At 33.8% G+C, this 18,547-nt stretch overlaps 1 protein-coding gene across 2 annotated transcripts; it reads left to right on the top strand.

Moving 5' to 3' along the window:
* The first annotated feature begins 1,378 nt into the window (after positions 1 to 1,378).
* LOC115986891 (chromo domain-containing protein LHP1) lies at positions 1,379 to 11,702 on the top strand. Of its 2 annotated transcripts, XM_031110253.1 has the most exons (7): positions 1,379 to 1,999; positions 2,202 to 2,227; positions 2,369 to 2,455; positions 2,924 to 3,027; positions 3,127 to 3,685; positions 11,228 to 11,288; positions 11,408 to 11,702. In XM_031110253.1, the coding sequence occupies exons 1-7, from the start codon at positions 1,616 to 1,618 to the stop codon at positions 11,480 to 11,482; spliced, it is 1,296 nt and encodes a 431-aa protein (XP_030966113.1). In that variant the 5' UTR covers positions 1,379 to 1,615; the 3' UTR covers positions 11,483 to 11,702. The 2 variants fall into 2 exon arrangements, with proteins under 2 accessions (XP_030966113.1, XP_030966112.1); XM_031110252.1 differs by having other exon boundaries at positions 2,924 to 3,685.
* The last annotated feature ends 6,845 nt before the right edge of the window (positions 11,703 to 18,547 follow it).

Genomic DNA, 18,547 nt, shown 5'->3' on the forward strand with positions numbered 1-18,547 from the left:
AGTTTCAGTAAGGAACTCGAGTTCCATACAAATATAATTCGATAAATATTTATTATGTGTGTTTTACTTTCAAATACAAGGCTCTTACATATTGATAGGGAGCATTTTAACATGACTTGTCTGAAACCCATCATTAAGCACTATAAGCACTATAATCCATTTTAATTAAGCAATTGAAGCACTATAAGCACTCTTGAGTCATCCATCTAGACTACTTGTACACCTTAAAACTCATTCGTCACCTACATGGATGGACAAGTAAAAACATTTAGTCCCTTAAAAGAAAATTCATACTCTATGTCTATTTACCATGGGCTTGTTTGATAATGTTGTTTAAACAACACAACACGTATTTTCACAATATTTTTTTTACCCACACGTATTTTTACAATACTTAAATAACGTTACTAAAACAACATTACCAAACGGGCCTGTAAAAAGTAAAAATCTGCTTCACATTACACTAAAGGGTCCTCCTATAATCCATCATCCACTAAATATGGGGACATTGAATTCAATGATCTCAGTGCTACTAACCCATTATCCCCATTACACCGATATCTATATTCCAACGAACATGGTCATTTTAGAGTCTAGACTCCTATATAAATACCAAGGTATCACAATTTCAAGGTATGTGAAAACAAAATTACCTAACTTTTACGCTTTTAGGGTTCTTGGAAATTATTGTGAGTTTCTAATTTAACTTTCGAAGGGTTTGGGTCTTTAGTCAGCACCACACTGTGCACTCTGTAGGTATCTCACTCTTTTGGTTTTCTGATGTCGCAAGTTCGAATAATTGATTTACTAATGATTTTGTTCATAGTTACATATTTTTGAATTCTTCAAAGGTTCCCCCCCCCCCCCCCCAAAATACATACATGTATTATTTGATAGGGTATAGCTTTTTTCTTTAAATTTTTTTATTAAGAATCTGATAGGATATAACTTGTTTTGTACTCTTGTCTATTGAGTAATACTGGAGATATACATTACCTTTTTAAAACATGCGTTACGTTTGTGTCACGTTTAAAACACAGAGCATTAAACGCGATCTAATCCTTATCGAATATACTTCGCATCTTTTACTTAAAATGCACCAAAATATCCAACTCCAAGAGAATGAGATGCTTCTTTAATTACATACTTTTTTTTTTTTTTTTTCATTTTTGTAACCATGAAAATTTCTTTTTGAAAAAAAAAAAAATGCTGGGTTAAAGATTTTGGAAAGCAAAAAAGGCGGGATAAGGAGGGAAAACGAATGTAGATAATCACAAAAAGAACCCCACATCGCCCAAAATAAACATTTTTTTTAATAAAAAAATAAAAAATAAAAAACAGTATATAAAAAAAAAGGTAGAAAAAGAAAAACCTTGCAGCCTGAAAGGTAACATTGTCATTTGGTTGGCGTGGGGTTGTGGCTTTGGGTTTTGAGAGTTGAGAACTCCGTAAGTAAAAAAACTCACACAAACAAAACCAAATCCTTTGCAAAAACCCAAATACCAATCCATTCATAAAAAACACGCATAAAACTTTTTGACAGTTCTTCTTTTTCCTAGTACCTTGTCTTAAATTGTATGTTTATGTTTGGTTATTTTGTTGCTTACAAAAGAAAATGAAAGGAGGAGGGAAGAAGAGGAACAATGGAGGAGTTGTAGGGTCTGAGCCAGCATTGGCTTCTCCAAATGATGCTGTTGTTGCTGCCAATGGTGGTGAGTCATTGGTGGCAGATTTGGGTGAAAAGGATCAGACCCAGAAAGCAAAAGAGGTTGGAGAACAAGAAAAAATACAACAACTGCAACAACAGCAACAACTTGAGCCTGAGGCTGAGGCTAAGGCTACTGAAGAGGGTGCAGCAGCAGAAGAACAAGAGGATGAACAAGATGATGAAGAAGAAGAAGATGGAGATGATGATGAAGATGAGGCTGCAACTGAGCGTCCAAAGCTCGACGAGGGCTTCTATGAAATCGAGGCCATTCGCCGCAAAAGGGTTCGGAAGGTAACAAAAACAAAAGGGTTTTGAGAAATATGTCAGATAAACCCAAATGCCTGTTAAAAATGTTAACTTTTTGAACTTTGTTTTGTGGTTATGTTGTTTTGATTGGTTTTTGGAGTTAATATAAATGATGGGTGTTTGTGTATTTCTTTTTTGTTTGTTTTGTTCGTGCTGGTGGATACTGAAATGTTGGGGGGGAAAATAGGGTCAGCTTCAGTATCTAATCAAATGGTGAGTCTCCCTCTAACCCCTTTTTATGATTGATTCTTACCTTGTGTTATTTTGTATGTTCGTTGGATGAAAAATCAAATAATTGTTGATTATGGATTATGGGAAAGTGTTGTTGTGTTTTTTTGTTGTTGTATGTTGAAGGCGTGGATGGCCGGAGGCGGCAAACACCTGGGAGCCTTTAGAGAATCTCCAGTCGTGCTCTGATGTAATTGATGCATTTGAAGATAGGTACTTTCTTCTCTTTTGTTTCCATGATTTATGCGAATTATCATTTGGTTACCGAGAAAATGAGAGCTGAAAGGAAAGCATTTGCAAACGTTTTTTGCCGGTTAATTCACCAAAGTAAAGTGCTTATTTTGTTTACTTCTAGGCTGTTGTTTGGTTGAGCTTTTTTATTTATTTGGTGAGTTACACACGTCTAGTAGATTTTAAACCCTGAACCCACCATCATTGGCAGTGAAGTTTATATACAAGAAGAAAGTTCCATTTGAATCAGTGCTCATTGGTCAGTTGTATAGCTAAGCTTAGCAGGGTATATTTATTTACTTAACTAACAAACAGCGGGGAATCCGAAGCTTTAAATCTGTTTTGCTTTCTTTTTCCTCACTTTTCTTATCAATTGAAGGATGTCAGGTACAGTATCTATTGAACTTTTTATATTTATGAATGTATAATTTTTTTCTTCTGCTTTTGAAGCTTGCGATCAGGAAAGCATCGGAAACGCAAGCGTAAGCATGGGACCCCGCATACTCAACCCAAGAAGAAGCAGCAGCGTTCCACCTTTCCTGCTGATGTGACAGGTGTAGAAATAAACGTTGTTAATGAAACTGTGAAATCTATCCGTCCCAACAAATCAATCCTAACTGATCTTTCTGCCTTCCCTCAATCTATGTATGAAGGAGATCGTAATGGGGATATCAAAGAAATTACCAAGCAAACTGGTGTTGAGAATGGTTGTGGGAATGTTTCTCAACAAAATGATAACAGCAAAGATGGAAATGAATATGATCCAAAGCTTAGTGAGCTTAAAACAATAATGTCTACCAATGAGGTCAACATGGATAAGCTTGCAATACATTTTGAAGAAGCCAAAGCTTCAGAGGGTGATGCGCCTGCGGATGGGGGCCTCAAGACTGACTGTATAGAACCAGCTCAGAGCAATCGCCGCATAGGAGCTAAGAGAAGGAAGTCTAGTTCTGTGAAGAGGTTTAAACAAGACTCTGGCTCACGTGAACCAGTTTCACAAAATGCAACAACCAGAAGCGGTGGCTCTTTCGGTAGAGTTCAACAACCATTTACTGGTAATCCTGGTTTCAGAGGGGAGAATTCAATTTGCAGGAATGGGACTGATAATTGCAAAGATGCATCTAATATCACCAGGATTATCAAGCCAATTGGCTATTCAGCTTCTGTGTCAAACAACATCCAGGATGTGTCGGTAACCTTTACAGCCATGAGGTTTGTAATCCAACTTCAATTTTAAATTCGCTGGACTGTTAAAAATAATTGTATGTCATTTCTTTTTCTTTCTGCTCTTGCTAATGGGTAAAAATTGCGCCCCCCCTCCCCCCCATCTGCAACGTATGCCATAAAAACTTATGGGTCTACAACAGGGTTCTGCATAGTCTGTGTGGTTTTTATTTTTATTTTTTTATTTTTTAAATTTAATTTTTAATTATTATTTTTGACTACTTTAGTGATTGATTGAGCTTATCTTTAAATCCCCTTCTTTTATCTAATAGTAAATGTCAAGCGGACAACTTGTAGTGGATTTAGGTGTAGTCATGGATTACTTTACACATTGCATCAAATCTTGTAGAATTAGATGTAGATCTATCTTCTTCTATATATGGATGGCTTATCAATGGCATACCTTGAAGTTTTTACTTTCTAGTTGCTCAAATACCTTGGACAACACAAATGCAGTGTCCAAAAATGTCAATTAATCAGGGACATGTTAATAATCATTTTCTTTTTCAATTTTTTGATATTATTTGAAATATTGTGTTCTCATCATAGGATTTATAATATGCTAGTGACAACTTGAATCAGAACTGTTTCTATAAGGTTTTTGATGCAGTACATTTTGATGCTTGCTAGATTTTTAATCTGGAGTTAGGTGAGTTGGAAAAATAAAAACTCCCTTTTGATGCTTGTTAGAATTTTTGTTGGAACCATGTTGGGCAAGGAAAAAAAACTACTTTGTTGGGTTGATTAGAAAGAAAAAAAAAACTGCAAAGATTTACTATGTGGGATGCTTTGTGGCCAAGTATAATCAGGATTAGAGAAGAGTTTCAAGTCAAAGGCCTCTGCAGGGAACAAACTTAGTCGAAAAAAGTAGAAGTATAGACTTGAAATTAAACTTTTCTTAGGCAAGAGTTTGGACACAATGGTTATGTATCTTAAAATTTAAAGATACAGGGAATGATGGTTAGAACCACGGACCAACACAGGGAACAAACTTATGCAAACTGGATATTGAGGAAGTTTATGACCGTGTTAAGTGGGCAACATTGTAGTCAAAGGTGAGATGGGCGCTTGCCTAGGTGCCTGGGCAAGGTGAGGCTCCACTAAGGTGCCTTTTTAGTGAGGTGCTCACCTTTAGAGCCTAGGCTTGTAAGGCGATGCCTTAAGCCATGAAAAAGGCGCTAATGCGAGAGCTTATTTTACTTTAATAATAATTTTAATTTTTTTTAATAGAAGGTTGTTGTAATTGTAAAACCTATTATTAGATTATTAATTTAAAAAGACATGTTATAAAACCTATTGTTAGTCAAATTAATTTACAAAAGTCTGTTGTAAAACTTATTGTTAGATTAATTATTATTATTTTTTGATAAGTATTATTGTTAGATTAATTAATTTTATATTGAAGCTTGTTGTAAAACCTTTTTTGTTTTTTTTGGCGAGAAATAATGACAATATGTTGCTAATTCTGCTGTTTAAACCCTTTCCCTCCCTAGATCCCCAAGCACTTTGTGCATGGGGAGGTGCCAATTCAGCTATTGTTAGAATAACTAATGGAGCATAAACCATGTTAAACCTATTTGAAATAATTTGATAGACCTAATTTCTTCATGCAACACATTGAAAAACACTTCATTATAATATTTCAATACACTGGGTACATATGATTTAAATTCTTTATGTATAATAAATATATTAAGAATTTGGTGCCTTGCTTTACTTGGGCTAGCGCCTTTTTGTTGCCTCGCTTTACTCGGGCTAGTACCTTTTTGTTGCCTCACACCTCGGGTGATACAAGGCCTTGGCGCCTTAAAGTCGCCTTTCGCCTTTGACTACGTTGGTGGGCAACTTTAATTTATCTTATGGAAATGATGGGGTTTGGTGAAAGATGGAGATGTTGGATTTGTACTTGCATTTCTACTGTTTGCTTAGTTTTAGTAAATGGTTGCCATTTTAGTTTCTTTAGTAGTTTGAGGGGTCTAGGATAGGGTAAATTGTTCTCCCAAACAAAGTGGAGAGATATAGAGAAACTTTTTGTGCGGTGATTTGGGAGATGAGTTCAAATACCATTTGGTGGGTTGGGATACAGTTTGCACTTCCAATGCTAATGGTGGATTAGGTGTAAGGAGATAGGGACCTTTAATCAAGTGCTATTGGGGAATTCTTCTAAAAAAAAGTTCCATTGGGGAAATGGTATGGTGGTTTGGGATGGAAGATACACATTTATGGAGGCATATAATTGCTATTATGGGGAGGAATGGGGTGGATGAAATTTAAAATTGTGGCGTATGGAAAACTATTAGGGCGTGGTGGGAAAGACTTCTACATTATGTACACTTTGATGTAGGAGATGGCCGTTGAGTATGATTTTGGTTAGATAGCTGGTGTGGGGATCATGCTTTGAAGGTGTTGTTTCCTTCCTACAGCCAAGTTGGAATGCAAGATGCCAAAGAGATTTTCATGATTAGGAGTTGCATAACCACTGAAGATGGTCCTTTGGAATCTTGGATCATTGGCATGCATGGAGGGCTCACGGAGAGTATATGACTCAACAGTGGATTTCAAATAAGATACCCTATAGACAGTTATTGAGTGGTGCAGGCATAATTTGATCCTGTCTTAAAAAAAAGGAGGGGACATGTTTTGGGCATTTTGTGGTGCATATGAGTAGTCAAGGTTTCTGTGCTGTGGGAAACTACAGGAAAGGAATATTGTTGAGGGAAGTTGAAATTTTTTGATGATCAGGAATGTTGTAACCTTAGTGCACACAGCAATGATGGTAGACAATGTGCATGCTTATAAAAGTTGATTGATGGTGGGAAGAAAACTAAAATGATTGACGGCGTATGGTTTACTACATTGCTTCAGTCAAATGCAGGCTCAGGTTACATACAGCAGTTGACAAGTATATTAAGGTTGAAGTTTCAGATATTAAGCCGAAGAAATGGTCATAAGTTTCTAATTTTAGTCTTACAATATATTTATGGGGAACTTCTCTTGTGAGAATGAAAAATGTTATCTCATTAAATTGGGACTTTGGTGTCCTTGTTTCCAGGAGCCATGGCTGTGGAATCTTTTCATGCCTAAGTTGAGAGCAGGATATCAATAAGGTATCCCCTTCATTTAAAGATCAGCAACTAATGTCTTGTGTCTTTGAAGAAAGATTGAGACCCCTTGTTTAGACTCTGAATGCCATCCCCTAGAGCTGCTCCAGCCTAAGAATTGCTCCATGTGCACTTATGCATCTCTTCTCTAGATGGGGCTGAATGGGTCAGACGTCAGAGAAAATGTAGGACAAATTGAGGGAATTTCTGTCTTTTTGTGGTGGGTTTAGGGTTAGGAAAGAAGAAGAATTAGAGAGAAATTAGTGCTGTATAACAGTACCAGTGAACAATAACTTCAGAAAGTGAAGACGAGGAAAAGAAAAAGAACAGAGGAGAAAGAGCCAACAAAGGCCAAGGTGCCTATTGTTCAAACCCAATAATTTTATTAATCAACACTCTCCTTTGAATACATTGAGCACCATATATATGGAGACTCCTTCTTGTACTAGTAGTAACAGAACTCCTAGTAGCATTAGGACTACTAGTTTGACTAGTGAAATAAAACCTAATAAATATTAACTTGGATCTGTAGAAAATAAACTTAAGGTACTTAGGATCCCCTAGAAGATTCTAAGACTCAATCAAATTACCAAAATACCCCTAATTCACAAGAATCGCAGAAATTACAGATTTGCCCCTGAATATAAAATTGACCATAACTAATAAAATGAAAACCTAAATAAAAGGTTTTTTTAATCCTAAAAGACTCTGACCATTAAATCACACGATTTTCACTTAATTGGACTTCACATGTGGACCCCATAAAATTATTCTTGAATAGGTGAATTTGCAAAACAAGAGCAAATTGTTCTTTCATGGTTGCATCAGAAAAACTAAGGGCATGTTTAATACACTCATAATGATTACTTAGGAATAGGAATAAGTATTGCAAGGAATATAAGAAGTTGTAACCCCCATTGTAGTAGTTTTTTCTTTCAATGAAGTATTTTACTGATCAAAAAAAAAAAAAAAAGAATTTGTAATGGAATTACTATTCCTATGCATATGTTTTGGTGGTAAACATGAATAGAACCTTGAATCTGTAATTCACAATATGGTATAACATGATTTGATGATATAATGGAGTTATATTCCAATCAAATGTCCTAAAATACCCTTATATATTATATTTATACTCATTGTGGGTCTTGTTTATTGTGTATACTTTAATTAATATCGTTGACCTTTGTTCAAAATTCCTGTCTCCATAACTGCTAAAAATAAAAACTGACAGCTTCTCCCCTTGATATTAAATTCTAATGAACGATAAATTTACATGCTTGAATAAAATGATGAAATATAAAAAAGCTCAACTTTTTTTTTTTCTTTCTTTTCTTCTTTCTTTAAAGAAATAATACTTGTTTCATAAGTTAATACATAGCTATTTTTGAATTCTGTTGCTGTCTCCATCTTTGTGCTTCTTTCTCTCAAGCATGATTATATGTTTAGTGCATGAATTAATGCTGCTGTCAGATCAAACATTGCTTTTATGGCTTGCATAATCAGTTTGGGCATGTCATGCATATATAGGCTAGAATCTGATATTCCTGCTAGATCTTCATTGCTCTACTATTGAGAAGGGAAGCGGGAATTGTGCAAGTTGGTTAACAATTTGTTTATGTTATTGCACACGAATCAATTGATTGAATGAGTCCATTAGTGGTAATTTAATATTGACTTATTTCCAACGTATATTCCAGATGTACTCTTGAGATTTTAGAGTTTGTTTAACCTGTAATTTACTCTCTCTCTCTCTCTCTCTCTCTCTCATGCACCCCCACACAATCAATTTGAGACTAGGAAATGATCAATTCGAGTCCAGGTGGGATTTTCCTGATTAAAGGTTCTGGAATAGGTCATCAAACCTAATTAATTGCAGCCAGGTGGAATAAAGATGCATTTGATGCTTGATGTAAGCATTGAGTAATTCATTACACATGCATATGCTCAGGGTAATGGGTTCTGGATATACTTTTCAAATTTCTCCTACCATTTTGTCGAGACTAGGAAATGATCAATTTGAGACCAGGAGGAATTTTCCTGATTATTTGACCAGATAAAATTTCCACCCCCAAAGGAAGGTCAATTAGATATGTCTCATCTATGAATTCTAAAAATTCATCCATTTCTGGAGTAGGTCTTTCTACTCCTGTCCTTTCACTAGGAAGATGAGCAAACAACATTTATTCCCTAGCAATGCAACACAGAGCATTCTATCACCTATGACCTATGACCTATGCCCCTTAGCTCCTTGATTTAGCCATGGAAGATTAATTTGTTAATACTTTGCAAATTTGCGTATTCATGACATTTGAAGGGGCCCATGTATGAAGTCCAATTAAAGTAATAGCCGTGTGGTTTTGAAGGTCTAGTTATGTGTGTTCCAGGGTCAAAACAACTTTTTATCTGGCTTTATATTTAGCAAGTTTTGGTCAATTTTGCATTCATAGGCTAAACTGTAATTTCTACAATTTCTTCGAATTAAGGGTCTTTTGGCTTTAGTTGAATCTAGAATCTTCTAGGAGTTTTAAGCATTTTAGGTTTTATTTTCTTTGTCCTGGTTAGTCTTTTATTAGGTTTTTAGTTCACTGATCAAACTAAAGAGTCCTAATGCTAGTACAAGAAAGAGTCCTTATATATATAGATGGAATTTTTTCTTTTTGATAAAATATATAGATGGAATTTATTAATAAAAATATTGAGTGTTTTGAGCATTTAGGCATATTGGCCTTTGTGTGTTCTTTTCTTCCATTCGTTCTTACGATACTGTTCGCATCCCCTGAAAGCGATAAAGTTCCTACCTTTTCTTTCTTCTCTACAACCCCAAATCAATTTATTTCTTTTTATCTATCAAAATCCCCAAAACCTCACATGCTTCCTTTTATTGAATAGCCATCAAATAACTCACCAAACCACCTTTTAATTTGTAAAGCAACACCCTAACCCTTTCTCCAACAATTATAAACTCTAGTTCCACAAAGCTTCATAAATTCTTAACCCACCACAAGCACAAAGGACAAATTCTGCCACCCCCATAAATAGACCTCATCCTATTATGATTCGGCCCATAAAACCCTTGTGAACACCTATTGAAAGCCATCTTCAACATAGCAAAACAAGATTGAAATGGTGAAGGTACCTGACCAGCTATCACTTTTTTCAACCACTCTTTCATCCTACATCAACAGTAGCCCTCTGAATGCCTACCACTCAGAGCTTCCCATTCCACAAAAGGATCACCCCACAAGCTTCTAATGACCCAATCAATCAAATCTACAATCTTTGTTTTGTGGAGGCACATAATATCATCCCTCTACTCTCTAAAGACAATGCCTGATAACTTCCCTCTTCATTGGTTCATTTAGGCAAATGATATTCCAATAGATTAACTTCATTAATGATCAGTAGGGCCACAGATTTCCTTCAATATGCTCTTCTATTAATCCTGAACCTCCCAGCATCATAACTGATTGAAGTTTCTAGATTTCTAGAAAAAAAACCCCACCCTACAGTCCCAAAGCGCCTCACCATCACTCACGCTCTAAAGGAATTTACTAACAGATGAAGTCTTGATTGCATTGGCTCTTGCTGGTTCCCGGTTTCCCGAGCACTCCGATCTACTATTGATTTTTAAGAAAAGGTTCAATGCTTCGATTTCAAAGCCCTCAATTTGAACAACCTTGTTTACACCTTGAATTGGATTGCACACCTATTTTTAGATGTCCAGATTGCCAGGGTCTCCCATGCCATCAAAGTGATTTTCCGCACCTACTCTTGGGTCTAATTTAGTAAGTGGCTCTAAATTCAGGGGGCTACTGGGGCTTGTATTCTCGTAGTCTCCCCCAACCAATGAGTCTGTCGCAGGCAACAGTGCTAACTGTTTATCCTCGGCCTCCTCTTCAGATAAAAATGGGCTGCATCTTTGAAAAGAAAAACCTTTGGATATTTAGATTATTAGTTGTAAAGAAAATTTCTTATCAAAAAAAATTTATTAAAAGATTAAAACTGGGAGAATGAAACAGGTTTTGTGATTGATGCTTAATAATATGGACCATTATATTGTTTACCGATATATGCTCAAAAGGGTTCTCTTTGTAGGTCACTAGACTTCTCAGTTGAATTTTTCTTCACTAGGACAATTGGTTTGGCTCAAATTTAAGGCTGGTTGAAGCTGGTTATTCATTTGAACTTTGCAAAATCACAGCGACTGTAATATGCTGGATTTTGGTTTTGGTAGAATTAATATATAGTCTTGGTGAATTCTGATCATGTAGCATGCCTCTGAAGCTTTGTATTTTCTTCTCTTAATAAAGAAATCTAGAAGTATTTAAGCTCCTTTGTTGAACTCAAATTGGTTTGTTCGTATGGATTCATGTTTCTCTGTAACATTTCTTCATCGCCTGATTATTATGTGGTTGCTTTGATAAAGGTCTGATGGAACAGAAGTGATGGTAGATAACAAGTTTCTCAAGGCTAACAATCCACTTCTGGTAACTCTCATTCCATGTTGTGATTATATTCTTCCTTATCAACATTGCATTTAATTAATGAATGTCATTACTAGTCTTCCGTCACTATTGCTCTTATGTATACTATTTTCTCTTTCCAGTTGATCAACTTTTATGAGCAACATCTGCGGTACAGTCCTACATCATCCTTGGACAGAGGTATAGATGGAGAGTGAGTTTAACCAGATTGCAGCACCTTTGCAGTTAGCTGTATACAGTGATGTACTTTTGTAGTTGCAGGAGATAGTGCAGGATAACAAATGCAGTCTTTGGTAATAATAGTGTAAAACTTAGTTATATACTAGCAGCCTCTCTGTATCTCTTTTTGATTACATGTGTATGATCTGGATAGTTAACATGAAGATGATTAGATAATCAAGTTTACTTTTGACATTCTGTATTTTGTGATTAAAAATACACATCGATGAGAGAGGTTGCCAGGGGTCGTCTAAGTGGTGGTGCAGGTTGCAGTTGGGTTGGGGGTGAGGGAGAGAGAGGGGTTGGGTTGTGAGGCAAAATCTTATGATCAAACTGAATATTTTCAGGTTGACACCAAACACCTAAAATTGGAGAAAATTTTTAGTTTGAAACAAACACAACCTAAGTCATTTCTATTTGGTGACTCTGCTTCTGCTTCTGCTTCTGCTCTGTTCTATCTCTATTCCTTGTATATATGTTATTTGTTAATGTGTAAATGGTATTTGTGTGCATGTATGTATGGAATTGCTAACAAAAATTTGTAAGAAATGAAGTTAAGTACTCAGAATTAAAGAAAAAGGTGTTCTACGACAGACTTAACTACCATGCTGTCAAGGTGTTCCTTCTCTCTATGGATCAGGAAAAAAGAAAAAGAAAAATTAGAAACAAATTTTGCAATAATTATGTAGTCAATTGAGTGTTGGAGAAAAATTGGTGGATATTTGGGAAAGTTTTGTTTATTACTCAACTATCTCATTAGGTTCTAACAATAGTGGGGCTAGAGCGACGTTAACAAGACGCTTTGCCTTTAAATTCTCTGAATATAATATGATATATGCTTTTTCCTTACAGTGTGAGGGGATTTGACCTTGAAATCTGAACTCTACTGAAGAGGATAGATGTTAATTGGTCATATGGGTGTCACTTGATCATACTTAATGTTGAATTAATCTTTGAATACTATCAGTATTAGAGATACAAGCTTTCTAAGAGTTTATTTATTTATTCTGATAACTTGATAGTTGGGTGGGTAAAGATTTGAACTTTAGATGTTTTTATTCGAAACACCTCACAGGAGGCGTTAATTAAATTACAAAACTTTTGCCAGAGAATCAAACTTCTTGAAAGCATTTAAAAATAGTTTTCCTTTTCCATCCGACTATTATGCTTGTCATCTAGTAAATATACAGTTATGAGGAAAACAAATTCTTCTAAAGACGTGTCAATTGAATTATAAAACTCTTACAAGAAAATCAAACTTTTTGAAAACATTTAAACCTTTTTCATTGGACCTTTATTCTTGTCTAGTAAATTCAAAGTTAAGGGGAAAACAAATTCTTCTAAGCAAATGGTTCCCAACATTCCTTTCTTCATCGAAAATAACTTAAAGTAAATTAAAAGTTATAAGGTAAAAAGGAAAAAATAATCATCTAATCCTAACATTCCTTTCTTCATGGAAAGTAACTCTATCTTATATAGGGTTTCCATTGTTTCAATGTATAATATTTTCCTCATAGATGTGTTTGATAACATGTATATTTAGGAAACCTGATTTATTTATTTATTTTTATTTATTGTTTAGTGGGAACCTTCAAAATTTTCTAATGTTTGGTTGTGAAAATTTCAATGTCTTTATCTCGAGTGAAAATTTCAACACAATCAACACAAACACACCTAATTTTTTATGAGGTAATTTCCGTCTCAATTCATCTTAGACAAAATAAGCCTGTTCCGGTTGGCCTCTAAGCTAAGCCCTAAGCAATTATTATACAATATAAATACTTATTTGTGGAGAAAATTATAGATATTGATGTAGAGACGTTGGCATAGCTCAACTAATCATACACTAACCAAATAAAAGAATCAAGATTTTGTCTAGAAGTCATCTCCACCTGCAACTACCCAAATTCTTTTTGTATCTTATCCATGGAATTACATCATGTCACACTTTTTTAACCCTCAAGATGGTTGTGCATGCGCACCTACTAGAAAAATCATAGAGCTAGTTAGAGAGCAATGGGGGAGAAAGGGCCATCTCCATTGGTACCTTGTCTTGTGGTTGCAGCCTTAGGATGGTTCATCTGTGGACCAACCATAGCAGACCTTCTGGAAAGTCTGGTTTCTGTATTGAGGATTGGAGAAGAAATAGAAGGCAGGGTGGCCTTCTCTGTTTTGATGCTGATGCTTCTTTTTCTTTTAGTGTTTGTATACTTGCTCTCCTCATATTTTCCCACTCTTGGTATGTCATCTTTTGCTAGTACTCAACAAGCCAGTGGCTCTGATTCTGATGGCATTGGGTTTGGGTTTGGAACATTACTTTTGTTTGTGCTTTTCTGTATTTTGTATAATCTGTTCTGAGCTCTTACGATGCTTGTATTGCCCATCTGTACAAAGAAAGAAAAAGAAAAAGGCTATGCAATTACACAGGTTGTGTGGACCATTAACTGCATGCTTCCCAATTTTTGCATTTTTCTGTTACTTCTTGAAGTTGATGGCATGCTATATCAGATATCCCAAGTGTGCATGCGTGCACCGGTCACTGGTGAGAGTGCAATGATTATTTTTCACTAATATTTATTTCACAAAAGCTCAAAAAAATATAAATAATCATTTTATTGTATTGCATAGTGGGCATTAAATCACCAAAAAAAAAAAAAAAAAGTTTCCATTTCATAATAAAGATTTATTGGTAAATTGCATTGACCTCGACTAAGGTTTTTTTTTATTATACTCATATCTCCTCTAGTTTGAAATAAGACAGTCACATCTCTTAAAATACAAACCATTTACATTAAATTCCCTCAGATGATTGAAAAAATGCTTTAAAAAAATCTTGAATTAACTATCCCACACTCTATTTAAGCTGTCATCCACAACCCATAGGTAATTAGGGATTTTTTTTTTTTGTTTTTGTTTTTGTTTTTTTTTTTCAGCCATCCAAGAGAGGTTAGTGTAAATATAAGGGAGTAAGTGTATTATTTCAAATTAGAGGGGAGAGGAGGTAAGTGTGATAGCAAAAAATCTTAGAGGAGGCTAGTGCAATTTTCCCAAAGTTTTACCCATTCATGTTGCTATATCAAATCATTTAAAATTTCTTGTTTTTGCATATTTCAATCATCAGGCTTACCTATATGTATAACTTGACGTAGCTTGTGAGAGTTTTGAGGTCTAATAGTAATGGCAATTTGCAATTTAAGGGTTGTTATAGTATATTTCAAGAGTATACTCTCTTCCTCTGACATAGGGGTGGACCCCACTCAAGGAGTATGTAATAATTTTACGCAATTTAGAATAGTTTATTTTTGAACTTTAATATAATTCTTATTTCCTGTTTAAATTTCCTAAGATAGCTGAGCTTTAGCGAAAACAAGGAATACTGGAAAGTACAAATAAGCACTTATGGAGAAATGAAGCGAGGAATATAACTTCAATCCAGAAAGACCACAAATAAAAGCAAGTTGCAACACTGCAACAAGAGGGAAAGCTTACACATAATTAGCTTGATTATCTTTCTAAAAAAAAAAGAAAAAAAAGAAGCAAGATTAGGTACAAAGGATAATAAACTAATATTAAATGGCGGCAAAGTTTATCCAACTTTGAAAGTAACAATTATAATGAATAACTAAGAAACAGTTCCTAAATCAGTAAAATGGATGGCAAACTCAATACAAACCCATTTACCCACTCAAATTTAAATATTAATTGGATTAAATGGGTATTAACCCTATTAACATAGGTATTAATTGGTTTTTGACTAGGTACCCAATTTAGATTTAACTATCATTTACCCAAATCACTCAATTCTAAAATCCCCAAAACCACTAAAAAGACCAAAATATCCTTGGCACCACAAAAAAAAAAGAAAAAGAAAAAGAAAAAGAAAAATCAAAATACACCTCAAATGATCAAATATACCTAGAAACTTCTAAATGACTAAAATACTCCCAAAATTTCTAAAATGATAAAAAATACCTAAAAACCTCTAAAACAAACAAAATACCTATGAAACATTTAAAATGACCAAAATACACCTGAAAATCTCTAAAATGACCAAAAATACCCATTACATTTGAAATGACCAAAATACCTCCAAAATCTCTAAAATGACCAAAATACACCTGAAATATCTAGAATGACAAATAAAAATTCCCCAAAAATCTCTAAAATGAGCCAAGATACCTAGAAACCTCTAAAATGACCATAATACCCTCGAAACCTCTAAAATGACCAAAATACCCTTAAACCTTTAAAATGAGCAAAAATACTTAAAAATATCTAAAATGACCAAAATTCCCTCGAAAAGTCTAAAATGACCAAAAATATTTTGAAATCTCTAAAATACCAAAATACCCTCAAAACTTCCAAAACGACCAAAATACCCTAAAACCTAAAAAATCCTAAAACCTCTAAAACAACCAAAAATACCTTGAAACCTCCAAAAGGATAAAAAATACACTAAAACCTTCAAAATGACCAAAATAACCCCATACCTCTAAAATGACCAAAGTACCCCTGAAATATCTAAAACACAAAAATAACCTCGAAACCTTTAAAATGACCAAAATCATTTTTTTTATATGCATTGTTTTGAACCTTTTGAAACTGCACATTTTTTTTGAGGTTTGTGTCTATGGTTTAATTCCATTGAACTAATAAACCCCTATCAAGCTAACATACTCTCCTCTCCCCTTTGAACTAATGTTTTGGTTCATTGTGTTTGTGCATGAGAATGAGAATTTGAAGAATAAAGTGCTAATAGGTGACACCGTTCCTCTCATCATCTTTATTTTTATTTTTTATTTTAAATTTTTAAATATTTTTAAAATTATATATTTTTTATGTGCATATTTTCATGATAGATATGTAGTAAATATTATACTCACATGCTAGTTATACATATTTAATTTATTTTTCACGTGCTACTTACATATGTATTTCACATGTCTTGATTGTATATTCACTTTACAATAATACTCACATGATATGTTATATGTAAATAAAATACTCACACAATTTTTATATATATATTTATATATATTGTACAAAATATTTGAAAAAAATCAAATGCCAAGTATTTAATTTGTTTTCCCTAAAATGTTAACGTTTGAATTAAATTAAATTAAGGTATTATCTTTTGGATAGGCGGTGTAAGGAGGTGCCTAATATCTTCCCACCCGTTACCAAATTTCTAAGTCTAAGAATCTTTGGTTCGAATATGTTGGTTTGCCTTAATTAATTTAAAGACCCTTGAATTGGTTTTGAGTTAACTACTCGTAGACCCATGTGATGCATGAGAATATATAAATATTATGTAATGAGATGTAATATATTAAAAGCAACAATTACTTTAAGTATTTTTTTTAATCTTTACAAATATATAAGTCTATTATTTTTGGTGTGTTTCATTAATATTTTTTAAGGTGAGCCATATTCTTCTAACTTTTGTTATAGTCGGTTGTATTTGCCTAATATATAACTATACATTATAAGTTTCAAATTTACTATTCAAATTTCTCATCCCTTAACTCTTAGGAATAAGGAGAGTATCTTGATAATCAAAACTTATCACAAAACTTTAATGCTATCTTAAACCTAATTAAAATGAAACCATAAGAATAAAAGATAGACTTTATAATGATTTGCAACTCAAACAATTGGTAGGCATATTCGAATTTGTAGCCATGTAGATTTTATTTTTATATAAACTCAAATTCCTATTTCCAAAAAAAAAAAAAACTAAGTATTAACCCAAACCAAAATTCAACTAAAGCTATTAGAGGGATTAATTTGTGATGCGAAATTTAAAAAATGCAATACCAAAACACATATTAAAAAAAAAATCAACCTAATTAGAGTTATAAGAAAGAAAAAAAATCCACCGAGAGAGAGAGAGAGAGAGTACTTACAGTTTTTTTGTGAAAAAAAAAATATGGATTGAATAGAAGAAATGATATCAAATTTATACAAAATAAGATGGGGAGAAGAAAAATCAAAATAAAAGAAAAAGGAAAGGAGGAAAGAAGTTTAATGGTAAAGTAAAGAGTAATCGGGAGATAAAGAAGTAATGAGGAAGGAGAAAAGTTTGAGGAAGTGTAACAGTAGATGTGGACTAATAGAGATAAGATGAGGGATTTTTATTTTTTATTTTTTTTAAATAGGGAGAAGAAAAGTTCAAAAAGAGGTTGAAAATAAGTCAATAATGTGGCACAATGATAGAGATAAAAATTTATTGCATATATATATTATAAAAAGGATGGAAAAAAAATAATGACATAGCTGCTAATGTAGCTTAACAGAAGCATAGCAATAATAAATGCTACGCTACAACTTTTAGATATATAGGTGACCAATTACACCTTAAATTAATGGTTGGTGGCGATAAGAAAAGAGACTTACATACACCTCACCCTAGAAATACAATATTAAAACACTAAATATAAAATTTAATACAGACAATTTCAAACCAGCAATGCAATCTTCTTTATTTATTTATTTTGAATGAGCTAGATTTTATTCAACAAAAACAACATTACAAACCAGCTGCAAATTATACTGTCATCAAAACAAAACCAAACTAAGTAACTAACTACATTCAGCCAGATGTAGAACAAGAAGATAAAAAAAGCAGCACCTAACTCGAATAAAAAACTGAAGGAATTCTGCAATGGCTACACATAATCCTATTTTGGATAGAATTCCTTATATGCACAAGAATGACCTGTATCTGACGTCCTGCATAACAACTTGAACAATATCAGCATATAATCCTTTATAATTCCTTCAAAGTTGCAGTTGCTTAATTTTTTCATCATGAATAGCTTAATGTTTGATGTGTATAACTTCATTCAGAACTCTATGTTATGCTGGGCCTGCACTATGATATGCTCCTAGCAGATGATTATTTTGGCTCCAGCATCTTCACTTTTGAATTTTTTCCTGCAAACATTTTGAAGTGACCTCCCTTTCAACATGAATCTCTCTCTCTCACATACATACATAAGCACAAAATTATATATCCAACTTGGTCTGATGTCAGTAATACA

Source organism: Quercus lobata, chromosome 4 (assembly GCF_001633185.2).
Source record: "Quercus lobata isolate SW786 chromosome 4, ValleyOak3.0 Primary Assembly, whole genome shotgun sequence".
Taxonomy (NCBI): domain Eukaryota; kingdom Viridiplantae; phylum Streptophyta; class Magnoliopsida; order Fagales; family Fagaceae; genus Quercus; species Quercus lobata.